General features: G+C 42.0%; 2 protein-coding genes and 1 non-coding gene across 4 annotated transcripts; 2 read left to right on the forward strand and 1 right to left on the reverse strand.

Annotated features, from left to right (window-relative positions):
• The first annotated feature begins 530 nt into the window (after positions 1-530).
• On the forward strand, positions 531-3,695 carry SNAPIN (SNAP-associated protein). Of its 2 annotated transcripts, none has more exons than XM_012733382.1 (4): positions 531-757; positions 1,004-1,050; positions 1,290-1,408; positions 3,615-3,695. In XM_012733382.1, exons 1-4 carry the CDS (start codon positions 615-617, stop codon positions 3,693-3,695), a joined length of 390 nt encoding a protein of 129 aa, XP_012588836.1. In that variant the 5' UTR covers positions 531-614. The 2 variants fall into 2 exon arrangements, with proteins under 2 accessions (XP_012588836.1, XP_004693786.1); XM_004693729.2 differs by lacking the exon at positions 3,615-3,695 and adding an exon at positions 1,699-1,977.
• On the reverse strand, positions 2,461-10,702 carry ILF2 (interleukin enhancer binding factor 2). Its single transcript, XM_004693730.1, has 14 exons — positions 10,592-10,702; positions 9,891-9,950; positions 9,627-9,669; positions 9,085-9,189; positions 8,647-8,724; positions 7,920-8,022; positions 7,273-7,338; positions 5,990-6,106; positions 5,489-5,567; positions 4,909-4,996; positions 4,471-4,532; positions 3,949-4,063; positions 3,660-3,750; positions 2,461-2,950 (listed from the first exon to the last, which is right to left on the reverse strand). Exons 1-14 carry the CDS (start codon positions 10,594-10,596, stop codon positions 2,790-2,792), a joined length of 1,173 nt encoding a protein of 390 aa, XP_004693787.1. The 5' UTR covers positions 10,597-10,702; the 3' UTR covers positions 2,461-2,789.
• Positions 10,703-10,925: 223 nt separating this feature from the next.
• Positions 10,926-10,997, forward strand: TRNAM-CAU. The gene has a single exon. It is a non-coding gene; the product is annotated as a tRNA-Met (tRNA).
• Positions 10,998-15,921: the final 4,924 nt, after the last annotated feature.

Below are 15,921 nucleotides of genomic sequence, written 5' to 3' on the forward strand. Positions count from 1 at the left end.
AAACTATGCTATGGGGCCTCCCTGGTGGCCTAGGAGTTAAATCGTGGCACTATTACCTTTACAGCCTGAGTTCCATCCCTGGCCAGGGAGCTGACCCACATATGGAGCAGCAGAGCTTGCCTGTCTCCCCCGCTGCTCCCTTCAGCAGTGTGTTTTGGTCAGTCGGCCTGTTCAGTTCCCCACTCTGTCTCTGGTGAATCCTTCACTCCCTCTTCCCCACCTCTGACCTACACTCCATTTCTTCTACCAAAAATAAACAAAAAACCCTATGACAGAATATATAGTCTGGTTTTCTTGTGAAGTTAGCACAGGACAACGGAATATAAACATTTATTTTTCAACTTTGGATAAAACAAAAAGTTCCCAACCTCCAAAGTGATTGCATCCCAGCCCTCAAGTTCAAGAGCTCCAAAACCCACCTCTGAAAGGCCTACAAAGAACTACAACTCCCGGCGGGCTCCAGGGCGGTCTTCTCCCCGCCCTGCAGCTGCAGAGACTCCATTTCCCAGGAATCCCAGCGCCCAAGTAGGGGGCGCCCTCTCCCGGCACACTTTAGCAGTGCTTCAGTTCCCGGCGGCCCTCGCGGCCGGTTCCGGGCGTAAGGGCCGGGTGTGATGGCGGGGGCCGGTTCCGCCGCCGTGTCCGGTGCGGGGACCCCAGTGGCGGGGCCCGCAGGCCGCGACCTGTTCGCTGAGGGTCTCCTCGAGTTCCTGCGACCGGCTGTGCAGCAGCTCGACTCTCACGTCCACGCCGTCAGGTGCCTGAGAGGGAAGATTGAGGCGGGGCCTCTCGATTTGGCTTTGTAGGGGCGGGCCCGAGAAAGGGCGGAGCCAAGATGGGTTCCCGCTGCTTTCAGGTGGGATTAAGAAAAATTTAGCAAACTGGGGTCTAGGAAGTGGGGCGGAAAGCCTGAGGGCTGAGGACGCCCTCTCTCAGCAATTGGGAATTAGTGTCATGAGTCGCATCAACTGTCTGACCCTGTAGACCTTGTGCATCTTTGCAGAGAGAGCCAGGTAGAGCTACGGGAACAAATCGACAACCTAGCTACCGGTGAGTGAGCATGCCCTGTGCCCGGAATCCTCCAACTCACTTTCAGTATCTTGTCTAACCTACCACTGGGCTGGGTTTCTACTACTTGTTTCCAGGACATTAGGGTTGCCAGTGCACTCCCACTTGTTTCTGGTGACTGTGCCTCATGTAGGTACAAAAATGTTTTCCACCTCATGTACCTGTATTAAAAACTAGAGATGCGCCGTTGGGTGTTAATTGTACCTTACGTCTACCCCCAGAGCTGTGCCGAATCAATGAGGATCAGAAGGTGGCCCTGGATCTTGACCCCTATGTGAAGAAACTTCTTAATGCCCGGCGACGAGTGGTCTTGGTCAACAACATTCTACAGAATGCCCAGGTAAAAGAATGTCTTACCAGCAGTGATTCTTTGCCTGCTTTTTAAGTCCTCAGGGCATCCTCCAGATTTCAAGGAGTGTCACAAAATCCGCAACACAATGAAAGACACCATAATTTTTGAAGGCTTTGAGGAAAGTGGTAGAACTTACACCTATTCTCTATACCCAGTTCAGTCGTGTGCATTTTTATAGAACAATTTGAGGTGGACCAGGCCTAAGATTTTTCCTCGTTGAAAATAAGTTCTAAAGCCTTTCACAGCTATTAAGGTTCCAAATTTTCCTTGTCTTGTAGGAACGGCTAAGGCGGCTAAACCACAGTGTTGCCAAGGAAACAGCCCGCAGGAGGGCAATGCTGGACTCAGGAGTTTACCCCCCTGGGTCCCCAAGCAAGTAACAGGCCAGAAGACGCACCTACACCTCACAGATATATATAGCACAAATACTAGTCCCCAGCTCCCTTGTTCCAGGACTCCCCATAGACCTTGGACATCAGAAAGGCAGCCCTACTGTTTGTTTGAAGCACTTAATTTTTATTTATGTGGGAGCCTAAAAAAGCCTCTGTACCATAGGACTTGGGATCGAGGGACGCTTACTCTTGCTTCTAAGAATGAAATTACAGTTCTTTTAAAGCTACGTATTTAAAGCCCACCACCTTACATTCTTTGTGTCAAGTTAACCAGGAAAGGGCTTCCTCTGCTACCTGCCTGGTGGATGGGGCCTTGTCAGCATGTCCTCTCCCCAAGACTTTTTCAGTTTCCATTGTTTACACTGAGAGTTTGGCAGAGCGTACAGGTGAATGACCATCCAACCTGTTGACTGCACTAGCTTGAGTAGAGAACTGCAATATTGCTAGAACCATTAAACTCAATAAATGCTTTAACAGTAGTTTACTCTGGTATATGGAAAGGCTCCAAGAATGTTTGTATCTTAATTCAAATACAGCTTTAAATTGTGATCCAGTATTTACAATGAGTACAGTATCATTTTCAATGAAGCATAGAAAGCAAAAGGCAGCCCAAAATGTTGCCAGATGCCAAGGAAAATAAAGACCAAAAGCCCTACTAGGAAGTTTTTTAATAATTTTTCTTAGAAAAAAAATGTCCAGACACTGTTAAGTTCGTAACATTTCAACAACAAACTAATGGTGAGAGGTTTCCAAGAGTGGGGAATTCTAGGGTATTACAAGTTGGTATCTTGCTTCACTACAGATAGGGCAATGGAACCTCTGGCTACTAAGCCAGTATCAGAACCCACTGGAATGACATTTTCTTCTAGAGTTCATTTTCCTTCCCCTTTCCCTTGTCCTTCAGAAATGCCACCACATAAAGCTCAGGAGTTAGCTTAGGCTCCATTCTTCTTCTTGGGTAAGAAAGAGTGAAGAAGTCACTCCTGTGTCTCCATGCTTTCTTCTTCCTCTCCTTGAGGTGGTTCTTCTGTGTTCTCCTCCTCTTCCTCTCCTTCCTTCTTCTCTGGTGGCTTCTCATAAGCCTTTTCTGAAGGTGTCACTATTACTCCATCCCAGGTAGATATTTCAGAAGCAAGGTCTAAAAGAGGAAAAAAGGATCATTTTAGGGCCTCCCTGGTGGCAAAGGAGTTAAGGTCTCAATGCTATCAAGCTATCAGCAGCCAACACAGTTAAATTCCTGGCCAGGTGGCTGACCCACAGGGCACAGACCTCTCCTGTCTCACCTACTCCAGCCATCAGCAGTGTATTTCAATCTGCCTGTTGTGCTCCTCATTCTATTTCTGGTGAGATACCACTCACCTCCCCCTCCCCCCCAGTACCTTTGGCCTACACCCCAGTTCTTGTATGCATAAATAAAAAATAAATCTTAAAAAGTGATTTCAGGGCCCTCCCTGGTGGCACAGCGGGTTAAAGCACTGCACTAAGAAGCTTAAGCCAATTCTGCAGTTCAATCCCTGCCTGCCCCGGAGGAGATCCACATGGCGTGGCAGACCTCTCCTGACCCGCCTGCTGTTCCCCTCAGCAGTGTGTTTCAGTACATCTGCCTGTTCTGCTCCCCACTCTGTTCCTGGTGAATCCTCTCACCCTCCACATCTCTGGCCCTCCACATCTCTACCCCAGTTCTGTATGAATAAATAAATCTTTTTTAAAAAAAAAGTGATTTCAGACAACCCAGCACATAGTTATGAGCTACATAGTGGAGATGTTAAAAGACATCTGAGTAATGTAGAGCTTCTTTGTAGATTACAGGATTCTGTATGAACTCCAGTCAAACGAAAGTTACTCACAGCTGGCATCACCCTCCTGGCCGAGGATCTTCCTAAAACCACCATGAGAGAGGATTCGGACCAGAGTCTGAGCTGTGTAGCAGACCATGTCCTTAAGGAGAGAAAGGGGAGATTAGCAAAAAATACCTTATTTGTCTAACATTCTCGTGCAAACAGACATGAAGATAAGTTTTAATTTCAAGACCAAAAGTTTTTGAGAACCCCCAAAGCCCTCAACCCTAAAGAACACATTCCCTTTGCCTTCTGACCAAGGGCACCCAAGAGTGGGGCACAACAGGCAATTTCATACCTGCTGTTCCAGAGTCATGACTGTGTGCACTCTGAAGTTACCACTCTCACAGGGATCTGTGATACCCACGGATCCCGGCAGGAACAATCCTGCCGCCAGAATCTGCAAGCAACGCCTGAAATACAAGGCATTAATACACAGATCGAGTGTTACTATAAACATGCTACTTTAAATAAATACAGCCATACCTTGTTCTACTGTGTGTGTGTTTTTTTAATGGAAGGTATGTGGAAACCCCAAACAGAGAGCTCATACATTAAGATATGTACATTTTTGTATCTTTTTTTTTTTAAAGACATAATGCTATTGCACAGTTAAGACCACAGTATAAGGTAAATATCTTTTATATGAACTAGGAACCCCCCCCCAAAAGTAACTTCCTTTAATGTGATTACTCACTTTACTGTGGTGGTCTATAACAAACCCTGCTCCAAGATGTGCCTGTATTAATATTATGTCATAAGCAACAAAACCAAACAAGACAGCTAACACCCAGCCCCAAAACGAAGACATCTGCTATACCTATAAGCCACATTTAGGGCCAAAGGTTGTCTGGTGGGATTGTTCATCACAGCATAGTGACCCTGAAAAAAATAAACAATAAATCTGATAGGTATAGCATCCAAGTAGCAATTCTAGCGTAAAACTAACAAAATGTTAAAGCCTCATGAGAAAAACAAACTTTTACCAAAATTTTCATATTCAGAAATAATTCTACGATGACTGCTTACTCAGACAGAAATAATGAAAAAGGGCCACCGTAACTTGGATTAAACTATTTTGTTGAATACTCAAAAACAAAAACAAACAAAAAACCCAATGATATAAATAAACCGAGTCTACTGGATTATTTGTCCACTAGTAAGATTTCTTCTTAGTTTCACCAAATTTCAGGCTCTACCTTTAGAATTTTTGTTAAACAGGGATGATCAGGAACCCCAACTGCCCTTCTTTACTTACTAGTAGGTCAAGGATCCAGGGTGTGAGAGGCTCAAAGCCAGGAAAACGAATCCTCAGGTCCTTCAGCAGTCTGATAAGAACTTTAACTCTGAGGGTAAGAGGGAACCATGGATTAAACTAAGATCACAAACTTTCACACCTAAAGTAGAGAGCTGAAATTATTTTCTAGACTATTATGTTCTTTATATTTCACAAAATTGCTTAATATACAAAAAAAAAAAAAAAATCCACACAAAATAGCACAGCCAAAAAATTCTTTCAAAGGAATATGGAGCTAGCCACTGAGGCCTGAGTTCAATCCCCATCCATGGAGCTGACCCACATGACACAGCAGACCTCTCCTGTCTCTTCTGCTGCTCTGCTCAGCAGTGTGTTTCAATAGATTTGTGTGTTCTGTTTCCCACTCTGTCTCCAGTGAGTCCTCTTACCCTGCCCACTCTGGCACCAGTACCCATTCTCGATGCATAAAAAAAATAAATTAAATCTTTAAAAAATAATAGGAAACATGGAGGTATCCTGCTATTACTCACTGTACTGAGAATGGCTAAATTAACTCAAAATAGAAAGATGTGAGACTCACGTAGACTGAGAAGCATTTTCCTCAAACCAGCGGGCATGCCGGATGGCTGCTAAGGCACTCTGTAACACCTTGATATCCACTAGAAGACAAGCATGACAAACCAAGATAAAACAATTCAATTCTACCGCCTTCGTCTTAAAAGGAGACAGAATAAACTTAATTCCTGAAATCACCCCATGTCCCTCAGACCAGCAAGTCACCTGTCCAAAAATCAGTCATTCCTTCCTCACACCATTCTAGAAACATGCAAAATCTTCAAGAGTCTACCGTCTTCATAATTATTTCCTCAGTCCTTAAGTTCTCAAAATACTTTCTGAGCCATCCTGTCTTTGACAAGTTCACAACCAAGATGGTAAAATTAGAGAGAAAGCAAAGTTTGGGGTAAACCTATGTCCCAGAGAAAGCTCGACAAATAGCATCAAACTTAAGTAAACGCAACAGCAATATGACTCCATGTTTTGAATTTCTCCCAAATTCCCCAGCAATGGAAAAAAGACTAACAGTGGAGCTCCGGGTCCAGTTTCCGGAGATTCGGTGGCACTGTTGTGATGAGAATCTTCACCGTAGCATCAGAAGAGCTTATCTCAAAGCCAGTTTCATTAGTCAGCATGGTCAAAACTGGAAGGAAAGGAAAAAACTGAATTTTTTGTATTCCTATAGACAACCAAAGTTAAATCCGGGTAGAGGCTATTTTTAAGAAATAGCAAGAGTCCTCAACAAGGATGTAAATAAAGGGAACATTCACGTGATGAATTGTAGAGTCACTATGGAAAACAGTATGGAGATGCCTCAAGAAATCTACAACATAAAACTATCAAGTGATCTAGCAATTCTACTTTGGGGTATTTATCCAAATATAAAACACTAGTTTAAAAGATACACACACTCCTATATTCACAGCAGCACTATTCACAGCAGCCAAATACGGCAACAAGCAGTGAGCCCATGAATGATAAAGATATGGTATGTGCACGAGGTACTACGAAGCTATACAAAGATGAAATCTTGCCATCTTGTTACAGTGTAGATGGACTTAAAGGGAATTATGCTAAGTGGAAAGGAGTGAGATGATATATGAAAATCCTATCATACAATTTCATCATGTGGAAAACAAAGCAAATGAACAAAAGAAACAAACCTAGATTCTGACAAGCAGGGAAGACAGAATGGGTATACAGAGTCAAATATATCGTAATGGATGGAAACTTTGGTGGCAGGTGTGGTATGACATACAGATACTGAGGTGAGAAATATGTAAAAATTATGCTGTGTTGTGAACCAGTGTTATCTCTATTTTAAAAAATGAGTACTGAAAGAGTTTTAGACATAAGAATGGACAACTGGATTTTGAATAAGGATCTCTGCCAAAAACTTCACTAACATAAAAATTCAGCATTCATCATTTCTTCTAACCTGACCTGCATTGTTAAAAAGTGTACTTACTGGGGGCCTCCCTGGTGGCCAAGGGGTTAAGTCTCAGCACTCTGATGCTATACGCAGCACTGCAGCGTAAGTTCAATCCCCAGTGAGGAAGGTGACCCACATGGTGCAGCAGACCTCTCCTGTCTTGCCCGCTGCTCCCCTCAGCAACATATTTCAGTCAATCCGTCTGTTCTGCTCCCCCCTCTGTCTCTGGTGAATCCTCTAACCAACTCCCGTCACCTCCGGCCTACACCCCAAAGCTCTTATATGCATAAAATCTTAAAAAAAAAAAAAAGTGTACTTATAATTATCAGGCCTGGCTTCTACAATCATTACATACATGCTCAGTAACAATCTCAAACCTTCAGAAGGATCCTGTGCTCTTAGGCTTTCCACAACTTTGTTCCCTAGGGCAGCAACAGCTTCCACTAGATTGGAAGAAAAGGAGATAATGAACATTATAATTATCTATGTAGACTTTCTATACATCTCAACATTTTTTGCAATCTGATTTCTATCCATGTTCAATGCTAGGGAAAAAAAACAAGTAACAGAGTAAACCCTTTACCAAGGAGACAAAGAAATTGAAAGCCTCAAGGTACTGGACACCTCCTATAATCACTCTCTTCTACAGTCTCCCCAGAGGCAGTAACACCATTTGGGGGCTGGATAATTCCTTTTTGGGGATGGGGACCGGGTCAGTCCTGTGCACTGTAGGATGATCAGCAGCATCCCCAGCACCTACACACTTAATGCCGGAACTCAAAGTTTCTAAACATGGCCAAATATCCTAAGGAGGAAAAATCACCCTCAGTTGAGAAACAATGCTCTACATACAACAGTTGGCCCTACATTCAGACACACACTCCAGAGTTTGTCGTTTATTACCCTAACACACACTTAAAATTAAATTTCCCATCTGTATTCAAAGAAATGTGTGCTTTAAAGATTCCCATTCTAAAAGTGGACCTCTGTGTTCTGTTCCTGTGGTGTGCTGAGGTACACTCACATGTTGGCAGAATCTTTAGGATCACCACCAAGTCAGCCACATTGTGTCCTGTAGTCATGGTTCCCTTTTTGTAAGATCCTACCTGTCGGACTTCTTCAATTTGCTGTTGATGTTTCAGGGAAAAAAAAAAAAAATTTAGAAGTCAAAAACTGCCTAGCTCCTCTCAGAACTCAATTACAACATAACCTAATACCCAGATTTAGAAATGGCTATAGTCAAATCATATCCCACAGCCTAATACATTGTGGCTAGTTAATAATGATATAAGTCTGGCCCTCCCTGGTGGCACAGTGGGTTAAAGCACAGCACTGAGAATCTAAAGCCGCTTCTGCATGAGTTCGATTCCCGCCTGCCCTGGAGGTGACCACATGGCGTGGCAGACCTCTCCTGACCCGCCCGCTGCTCCCCTCAGCAGTGTACTTCATAGACCTGCCTGTTCTGTTCCCCACTCTGTCTCTGGTGAAGCCTCTTGCCACCCCTGAGCCTCTGTCCTGTACCCCAGTTCTGTATGCACAAATAAATAAATCTTTAAAAAATAAATAAAAATAATGATACAAATCTTATCCTTAAGATCAGTATTACAAAGGACTTTCATGTAGTTTCCCACTTAAGACCTGGCTTCAGAATAGGCAACTGCAAAACTAAGAGAAGCAAAGAAAATTTCCACGGAACCATAGCCATGGCTATGGTTCTGTGGAACCTTTCCTAGAATAAATCAACAACTCACCACTTCAAATGTTCCTGGAGCCACAATCAAATTGTCAATAACATTGTTTATTTTTGTCACGAGAGAAAGAATAGAGGCCTGAAAAACAGCAGTAAAGAAGAATAACCTAAGGTGAAAAATCATGAGCAACTTCTCAGAGTTTGAACATTTCCCCCTAACCCTTCCCATACAAGCTGTACCAATAGGAAAACAGGGCCTTGAAAACATTCTGATCATTCTGGATTTGAATATGCCAAAAAAGAACCTTCTGTTGCCAATGAGAGTTCCTCAATGGAAATATGAATGCAGACGTAATGTTTCTATGTTCATCTATTGTGTTCTCCAACCCCAATGAAATAAGGAAAAGAATGAAAGCCTGTGTGCAGTATAAACTCAATAAGGGTAACTTCACTTCTCAAGCTTTCTGAAGAGAAACCTCAGGAAGCCAAAAAAATATACCTGTTCAGCAGAATTAGGTGCAAGGTCCTGATTCCTCTTCAGTAAGGCCTCGCTAAAGGAAGTTTCATCAGGTGCTGGCTTGACCCGGGGGAAGGCCATTTCACACTGAACCAAAAGCACACAAGTATATACTATTCACCATAAATAATACACAGGAGAATCTGTTCTTTCTGTTGTTAAAATAGGAAAAAATGAAAACCTACAGCACCTATTTTTAATCTTTAAGATGTTCAAACAAGGATACAAACTGGAAGAAATAGTGGTAATTATAAACTCTCCTACTACCTTTATAGTATCAATTAAGCCAGAAGTAAAATTATTCAGATCAAGGATTCTAATCCTGTTACTGTCAAAGGTAGCCAAGGAATTCTCTTCCCCACCCTATATACATCGTTTTGGTATGTAAGCAACACACAGCTGATGCAAAACCTCAACTCCATTCCCAAAACCCTTCTCTTAAGTCTAATCATCATTGATTTCATTAAAGGAAGATGGTGGGGGCCATTTCCATATCCACAGGTAAACAGTGGCATAGTACTCACCAAATAGAAATCAAATGGAATATGTGGCACAAAGGGTCTGAACCTAAAGCAAGCAAAAAACACAATCCTAATTATTCACCCCAGAAATCAGGTGACTGAACATAATAAGGCCAAACTCAATTAACAGGAGAGCATGAAAAGAACCGTTTCCTTTCTACAGTTGCATTTCACAAAAATAAGTAATATTAATCTACTGGAAATTCCTATTTCGATGAACGGAAGTGGAAACGAACCAGCACAGAAACGCCCAAAACTGGTACTCACCCTCCTCCTGGGCCTCCTCTGGAGCCAAAACGCCCACCGCGGCCGCGGCCTCTGTCACCCCTAGAAATCACAGATCTGAGCTTGATTTGACAAGCTAAACTGAAAATCTGAATTTCCGCCACGCAGGCCACATCATTTCAAGTTAACGGGCCAACGCTCTGAGTTCCAGCCCGGCTTCCTCGTCTCCCCATCCCAAACGCCCAGCCTCCCCCCATCCTCATCGTGCAGAACTTAATCGCAACCCCACAGCGTAAGGACGGGACTTACACCACCATCCCCTACAAGAAAAACCCTTCAGCCCTGGGGTCACGTCAACCCTAACACTTCAGACACTGAAGTGACGCCTCGTTGACTCAGTAAGGTAGCCCAGGACCTTACGGGCACATCCTAGATGTCAAGCCCTGGGCACTGAGGATGCACGCGCTCGTTCCCGCTTCCTCAGTCTAGATGGGGGCGCACGTCCCGGAACGTGAAGACACCCCACACCTAAACCCCACAGAAACCGAGGTGGCGAGCCCGCCTCCCAGGCCCCACCCCCATCCTAGGCCCAGTTCCCCCACCCTCGCGGCCTCGACCTCCCCCACTCGCCCAGACCACGAGTGCCCGGGCTTTAGGGCAGCCCTCAAAGACGTAGCACTTCGGCACAACATGCCAAGGTTTCGAGTACCCGAAACCTTTCTAGAGTACCCTAGTGCCTTTACCTCATGGCGCCCTAAATCCCGAACAATGGAGGCCACACCAACCGCCCCTTTCCTCAGAAGAGCGACAACTGGAAAGGCTGCTTGCCCGCGTGTCTCAACAAAATCTGGCGCGATTGGCTCCCTCCTAATTCTGGTGCTAATTTCTATTGGTTGATTTTAGAAAGCCCGACTTATAAACCAATAAAAATTGACTGCGGTGTCAGGATGTAGCCAATAAGGACAGATTTGACGGTGCTGGCTTTTTCATCAGGCACCCACTAGGTGGTGCTGTGCAGTAGTGACAGAGGATACTAAAAATTTTCTATAGAAACTGAAAGCTCCCACTACCTCAGATAGCAGAGTGGCGCAGCGGAAGCGTGCTGGGCCCATAACCCAGAGGTCGATGGATCGAAACCATCCTCTGCTATCATGACATTTTTACGCAAAACCCTTTCCTAGGACAGTACTTGAAGTCTAAAATTCTTCAGTAAATGTAAACGCCAAGATTGTACTTTTTCCCACCTCTAAAGAGCAGCTTTTAGAAACTTTCTTGCCATCAGCAAGTGAAATGAGAAAATAGGAATGGACTTGAGGCAACAATGAACACGACGCCTCTGAGTGTTATTTCACCTAAAGCTAGGGAAGGCAGAAGCGGCTTTGAGAAAGGGTGTATAAATTGAATCAGAGTAGAAACTAGAAAGGTGAGCGACTAGAATGGAAACTGAGGCAAGCCTTTGGAAAGAGAGCTCAGGAAAAGAGCAAGAGATTTGACAAGAAAAAGAGCACGACCCGATCGCTGTCGCTCAGTTTCCCCGACTTTCTCTTCCTTCCTCACTCTGCAAATTCTCTCGTGGATTTCAACTTTATATGCGGCCCCATTACACAGATATGCTTACTGTGTTTTCATTTAAATCAAGCATATCGCTGCGTGCTTTTTTTTCATTCCTGTAATCCCATTTGTCCCTCTTCCTGCCTTCTTTAACACTAGGTATTTTATTCTTTCCCGGTCTCTGTTACCTGGAAGTTATGCACTCTTCTATTCGTTTAGTGGTTACCTACCCTAAAAATTACAGTATGAGAAAAAAAATTACAGTATGAGAACTATTATATTATTTTTTAAAAATTAAGGTATTTAGCTCTTGGAAGGCTATCAATAAGTGTTTACTTATTAGATAAATGTCAAAAAGATTTTTAAAAATTACAGTATGCGTCCTTTACTTGGTGAAGTTTAATTTATGTGCTATTTTTTATTCTCCTTGTGAAAAATGAAGTAATAATTAATTTCATATACTACCATCACTCCCTACAGAATTATACGGTATTGCTGTTATGCAGTTCTTTCAAGTGTTTTAATGTAGAATTTGCTACAATAAAATTCACGAATCTTAAATGTACATTTCCATGCACTTTGAGGACTATGAGGACTATATTCTCCCCATGTAACCACTACGCAACTAAAGAAAAGAACATTATATCTCCTCAGAAAGTTCACCCGTAGCCCTTTGCCCTATCCTTAGAGGCAGTCACTATTCTGACTTCTCTACTTTTTTTTGTTCTTCTTGTTCAGAACCTTTATATACTTGCTTATTGAGGTAACACAACCATGTATAAGGTTTAGGAATACAGGTTCACACCTTTCAAATGTGTTATCACATCACCGCATCACCAAGAGCCAATAACCCTCCATCACAATCCATTGAGCCCCCTGCCCCACCCTTTGCCCCCACTGGTGACCTGAGTTGTCAGAATCCAAGGCTTTCTTTTCCTTTTGTCTGTTCCTTTTCCTGTTTTGTTTTTTTTTTTCTTTTACTCTATATGAGTGAAGTCATATGGTATTTGTCTTTCTCGTTCTGATTTATCTAATTATAATCCTCTCAAGTTTCATCCGTTTGGATGAAAATTGTTAAGATGGCTTTTTTTTTTTCCATATGGCTGAATGGCATACCATTGTAAACCTATACCACATTTTCTTTATTTACTTATTCATCAGTGGGCACTTAGGTTGTTTCTGTATCTTGATTATTGTAAGTAGTGCTACAAAGAGCATAGGTATACATGTTATTTTTTCCAATACATGTGTTTTATACTTTTTTTTTAGATTTATTTTATTTATTTATGCATACAAGAACTGTGGTGTAGGCCAGAGGTGGAGGGAGGGGTGAGAGGATTCACCAGAGAAAGAGGGGGGAACAGAACAGGCTGATTGACTGAAATACACTGTTGAAGAGAGCAGCGGGTGAGGAAGGAGAGGCCTGCTGCGCCCTTTGGATCAGCTCCCTGGCTGGGGATGGAACTCATGCTGCAGACAGCTTCATAGTGCTGAGACTTAATCCCTTGCACCACCAGTGAAGCCCCCGTGTGTGTCTTTATATTCTTTGTGTAGATATCTAGACATTTATTGTGAGATTAAATACAGTAAATCTACCTTTGCTTTTTTGCAGAACCTTTTTTTTCCATAAAGGGGCCCACCAATTTACATTCCCACCAATAACATAAGCGGGTTCCCTTTTCTCCACACTTCCCCAACATTTGTTGTATGTAGTCTTTTTGATGGTGGGCCATTCTCACAGGTGTAATGTGGTATCTCATGTGGTTTTGATTTGCATTTTCCTGATGGCAAGTGATGATGAACAGTGTTTTAAGTGCCTGTTGGCTTACTGAATATCTTTTTCAGAGAAGTGTCTATTCAGATGTTCTGGCCATTTTGGAGGGGAACTGTGTTGTTTTCCTTGAGTTGTGTACTTTTTTTTATATCTTAGGTATAATGTGCAAATATTCCTCCTGTTGAGTAGGATGTCTTTTCATTTTGAAGACTGTCTCCTCTGTGCAGAAGTTTTTAGTTTTACAGAGTCCTATTTGTTTTGTTTTTTGACTATTAAATTTCTATCATAATTCACTTTATCTGTTCTTGAATTTCATATACATGAGCTCACACTGCATGTACTCTTTTTTGTTTGCTTTTTTTGCTTGAAACATTTCAAGATGTGTCCATGGTTTTGCACTTACCAACAATTTTCTTTTTAATTTATGAGTAACATTCCATTATATAAATTTGCATAGTTTGTCTATCCACTGTCCTGTCGATGAATTCAGGACCAAAAACTCTGAGATACAGGCAAACACATCTGTGTTGATTGCAGTTTGGGGCAATGATGAGTAAAGCTTCTATAAGTAGTTTTGTACAAAATATCTTGTAGGCAGAAGCATCCATTTCTCTTCACTAGGTGTGGATGATTATATGTGTAGAATTTAAAGTCTCTATATATTTTCAATTCCACAGACATTAATTCTTATTTAATGTGCATTAATACTTCTGCTTAAGAATTAATGCCTTTCTGTTAGAGACTAACTTTGTGGTTGGGTTTATTTGAAATGCGTTTATTTTGTCTTTGTGTTCGCTTGTTTTTATATCCAAAAGGGTAGTTTTATTATAAAATGGGGGAGAAGAATAAAGGAAACTTGCACAGACGCAAGCAGACAGAAAAAACTGCCCCTGAAAAGGACAGGTTGGTGAGCAGACACATCTGTATACTCACAGGTGCCCCTCACTTTTTTTTAATTGATTTATTTGTGCATACAGAACTAGGGTACAGGCCAGAGAGTAGAGGCAGTGAGAGGATTCACCAGAGACAGAGCTGGGAGCAGAACAGGCAGATTGAAGTACACTGCTCATGGGGAACAGCAGGTGGGTCAGGAGGAGTCTGCTGCACCATGTGGATCACCTCCGGGGCCAGGGATTGAACTCATGCTGAAGCAGCTGTGGCTAGCTTGCAGTGCTCTGCTTTAACCTACTGTACCACTAGAGAGGGCCTCATCTTTGTTTCTTAAGGACATTTTCTTCTTTTAAGATGTATTATTAATTTTTAGGTATAAGAACTGGGGTGTAGGCCAGAGGTGCAAGGGTTGGTGAGATGTATCCAGTTCTTGTGTGCATAAATAAATAATCTTTACAAAATAATAATTAAAAAAATACACTGCTGAAGGGGGCAGCGGGCAAGACAGGAGAGGTCTGCTGCACCATGTGGGTCAACTCCCTGGTCAGGAATTGAACTCGTGCTGACAGCTTCAGACTTAACCTCTTGCACCACCAGGGAGGCCCCATGGAAGGACATATTCATTGGCTATAAAATTCTAGGTTGGAAATTATTTCCTGGAAATACGTTTACATTATTATTTTACTGTTTATTTTTTCCTGTGATAGAAACAGTCATCAATCTAATGATTGCTCCTTCAAAGATAATCAGTCTTCTTGTTTTCCATTTTTAAAGTTTTGCCTTTTTTTTTTTTAGGTTTTGTCTTTGATAAAATTTCCCAAAGTTTCACTGTGATGGGTCCAGATACAGATTTTCTTAAGTTTACTTCAGATTTGCTGAACTTCTTATATCTGTGGCTAAATGTATTTCATCTATTATTGAAACATTCTCAGCCATTACTTCTACTTTATTAGATTCCCCTCTCCTGGGCTCCAAATAATAATAGGGCCAGACTTTCCCATGTTGTCCTTTGTGTCTCTAACCCTCTTTTCTATGTTTTTCATTTCTTTTTATCCATGCTTCACTCTGGGTAATTTTTCTGCTCTTTCTTCCAATTCACTATTCCCTCCTTGGTCAAGTCTAATTTGCTATTAAATCTACTAGTTTTTAATTTTGGTTTTTCAATATTTTGCTTCTGGATTTGCTATTCTTTTCTGATTTACCCTTCCATGATGTCCCCCAGGAGTGCAATCTTTCAGCTCCCTAATCCCAAACAGAAAGGTGGTTTACCTTTGGGGACATTTGGGTTTCAATTTTTGCCTCATGTACCTACCACATGGCCTATTTTCTGCCACCAATTCTGGATCATCAAATGACTCCAGGGGGAAAGTGTTCTATTGGTCTTGCCTCTCTGCTTTCTTGTCCTTTCAAGCTCTCACATCAATAATTTCTTGCTATTTATTTGATTTTTAAAAAAGTATTTCATTCAACAGTTATGGTTTTCTTCATCGCAGGGATTGGAGAAATTATTTTGTCCACCATTGTTGAAAGAGGATCTCAATTTCCAATTTAGATTTCTAGACCAGTGATTTCTCCTATGTTCCAGTTCCACTAATTCAGTGGCCTGTTGGAATCTGCACTTTGGTATTTACAGGCAAACCCAATTAACTAAAATTGCTATCATTTCCCTCCAAAACCTGCTTCTTCAGCATCTAAACTAAGGGGTCAATGTCACCTAGACTTCAGTTGTTTGTATATTGTTTTCTTTTCCAAAGTACAATTTATTCTACTTATAAAACATCTCTTTATAGTAAATAATTTTGAGTTATGTACTTAAAGATTCTACTTATAAAACATCTCTTTATAGTAAATAATTTT

The sequence above is a fragment of the Condylura cristata genome, unplaced genomic scaffold (assembly GCF_000260355.1).
Source record: "Condylura cristata isolate star-nosed mole 26May11 unplaced genomic scaffold, ConCri1.0 scaffold00040, whole genome shotgun sequence".
Taxonomy (NCBI): domain Eukaryota; kingdom Metazoa; phylum Chordata; class Mammalia; order Eulipotyphla; family Talpidae; genus Condylura; species Condylura cristata.

What these genes read in the sequence shown, in the direction of transcription:
- SNAPIN (XM_004693729.2), top strand. Translation starts at nt 615, where the DNA reads ATGGCGGGGGCCGGTTCCGCCGCCGTGTCCGGTGCGGGGACCCCAGTG. An exon ending in TCTCACGTCCACGCCGTCAG is followed by an intron (nt 758 to 1,003) that starts GTGCCTGAGAGG and finishes GCATCTTTGCAG; the next exon opens with AGAGAGCCAGGTAGAGCTAC. An exon ending in ACATTCTACAGAATGCCCAG is followed by an intron (nt 1,409 to 1,698) that starts GTAAAAGAATGT and finishes CTTGTCTTGTAG; the next exon opens with GAACGGCTAAGGCGGCTAAA.
- ILF2 (XM_004693730.1), bottom strand. An exon ending in CCTAAAGATTCTGCCAACAT is followed by an intron (nt 7,339 to 7,919) that starts GTGAGTGTACCT and finishes CTTCCAATCTAG; the next exon opens with TGGAAGCTGTTGCTGCCCTA. An exon ending in CCAGGAGGGTGATGCCAGCT is followed by an intron (nt 2,951 to 3,659) that starts GTGAGTAACTTT and finishes TTCCTCTTTTAG; the next exon opens with ACCTTGCTTCTGAAATATCT.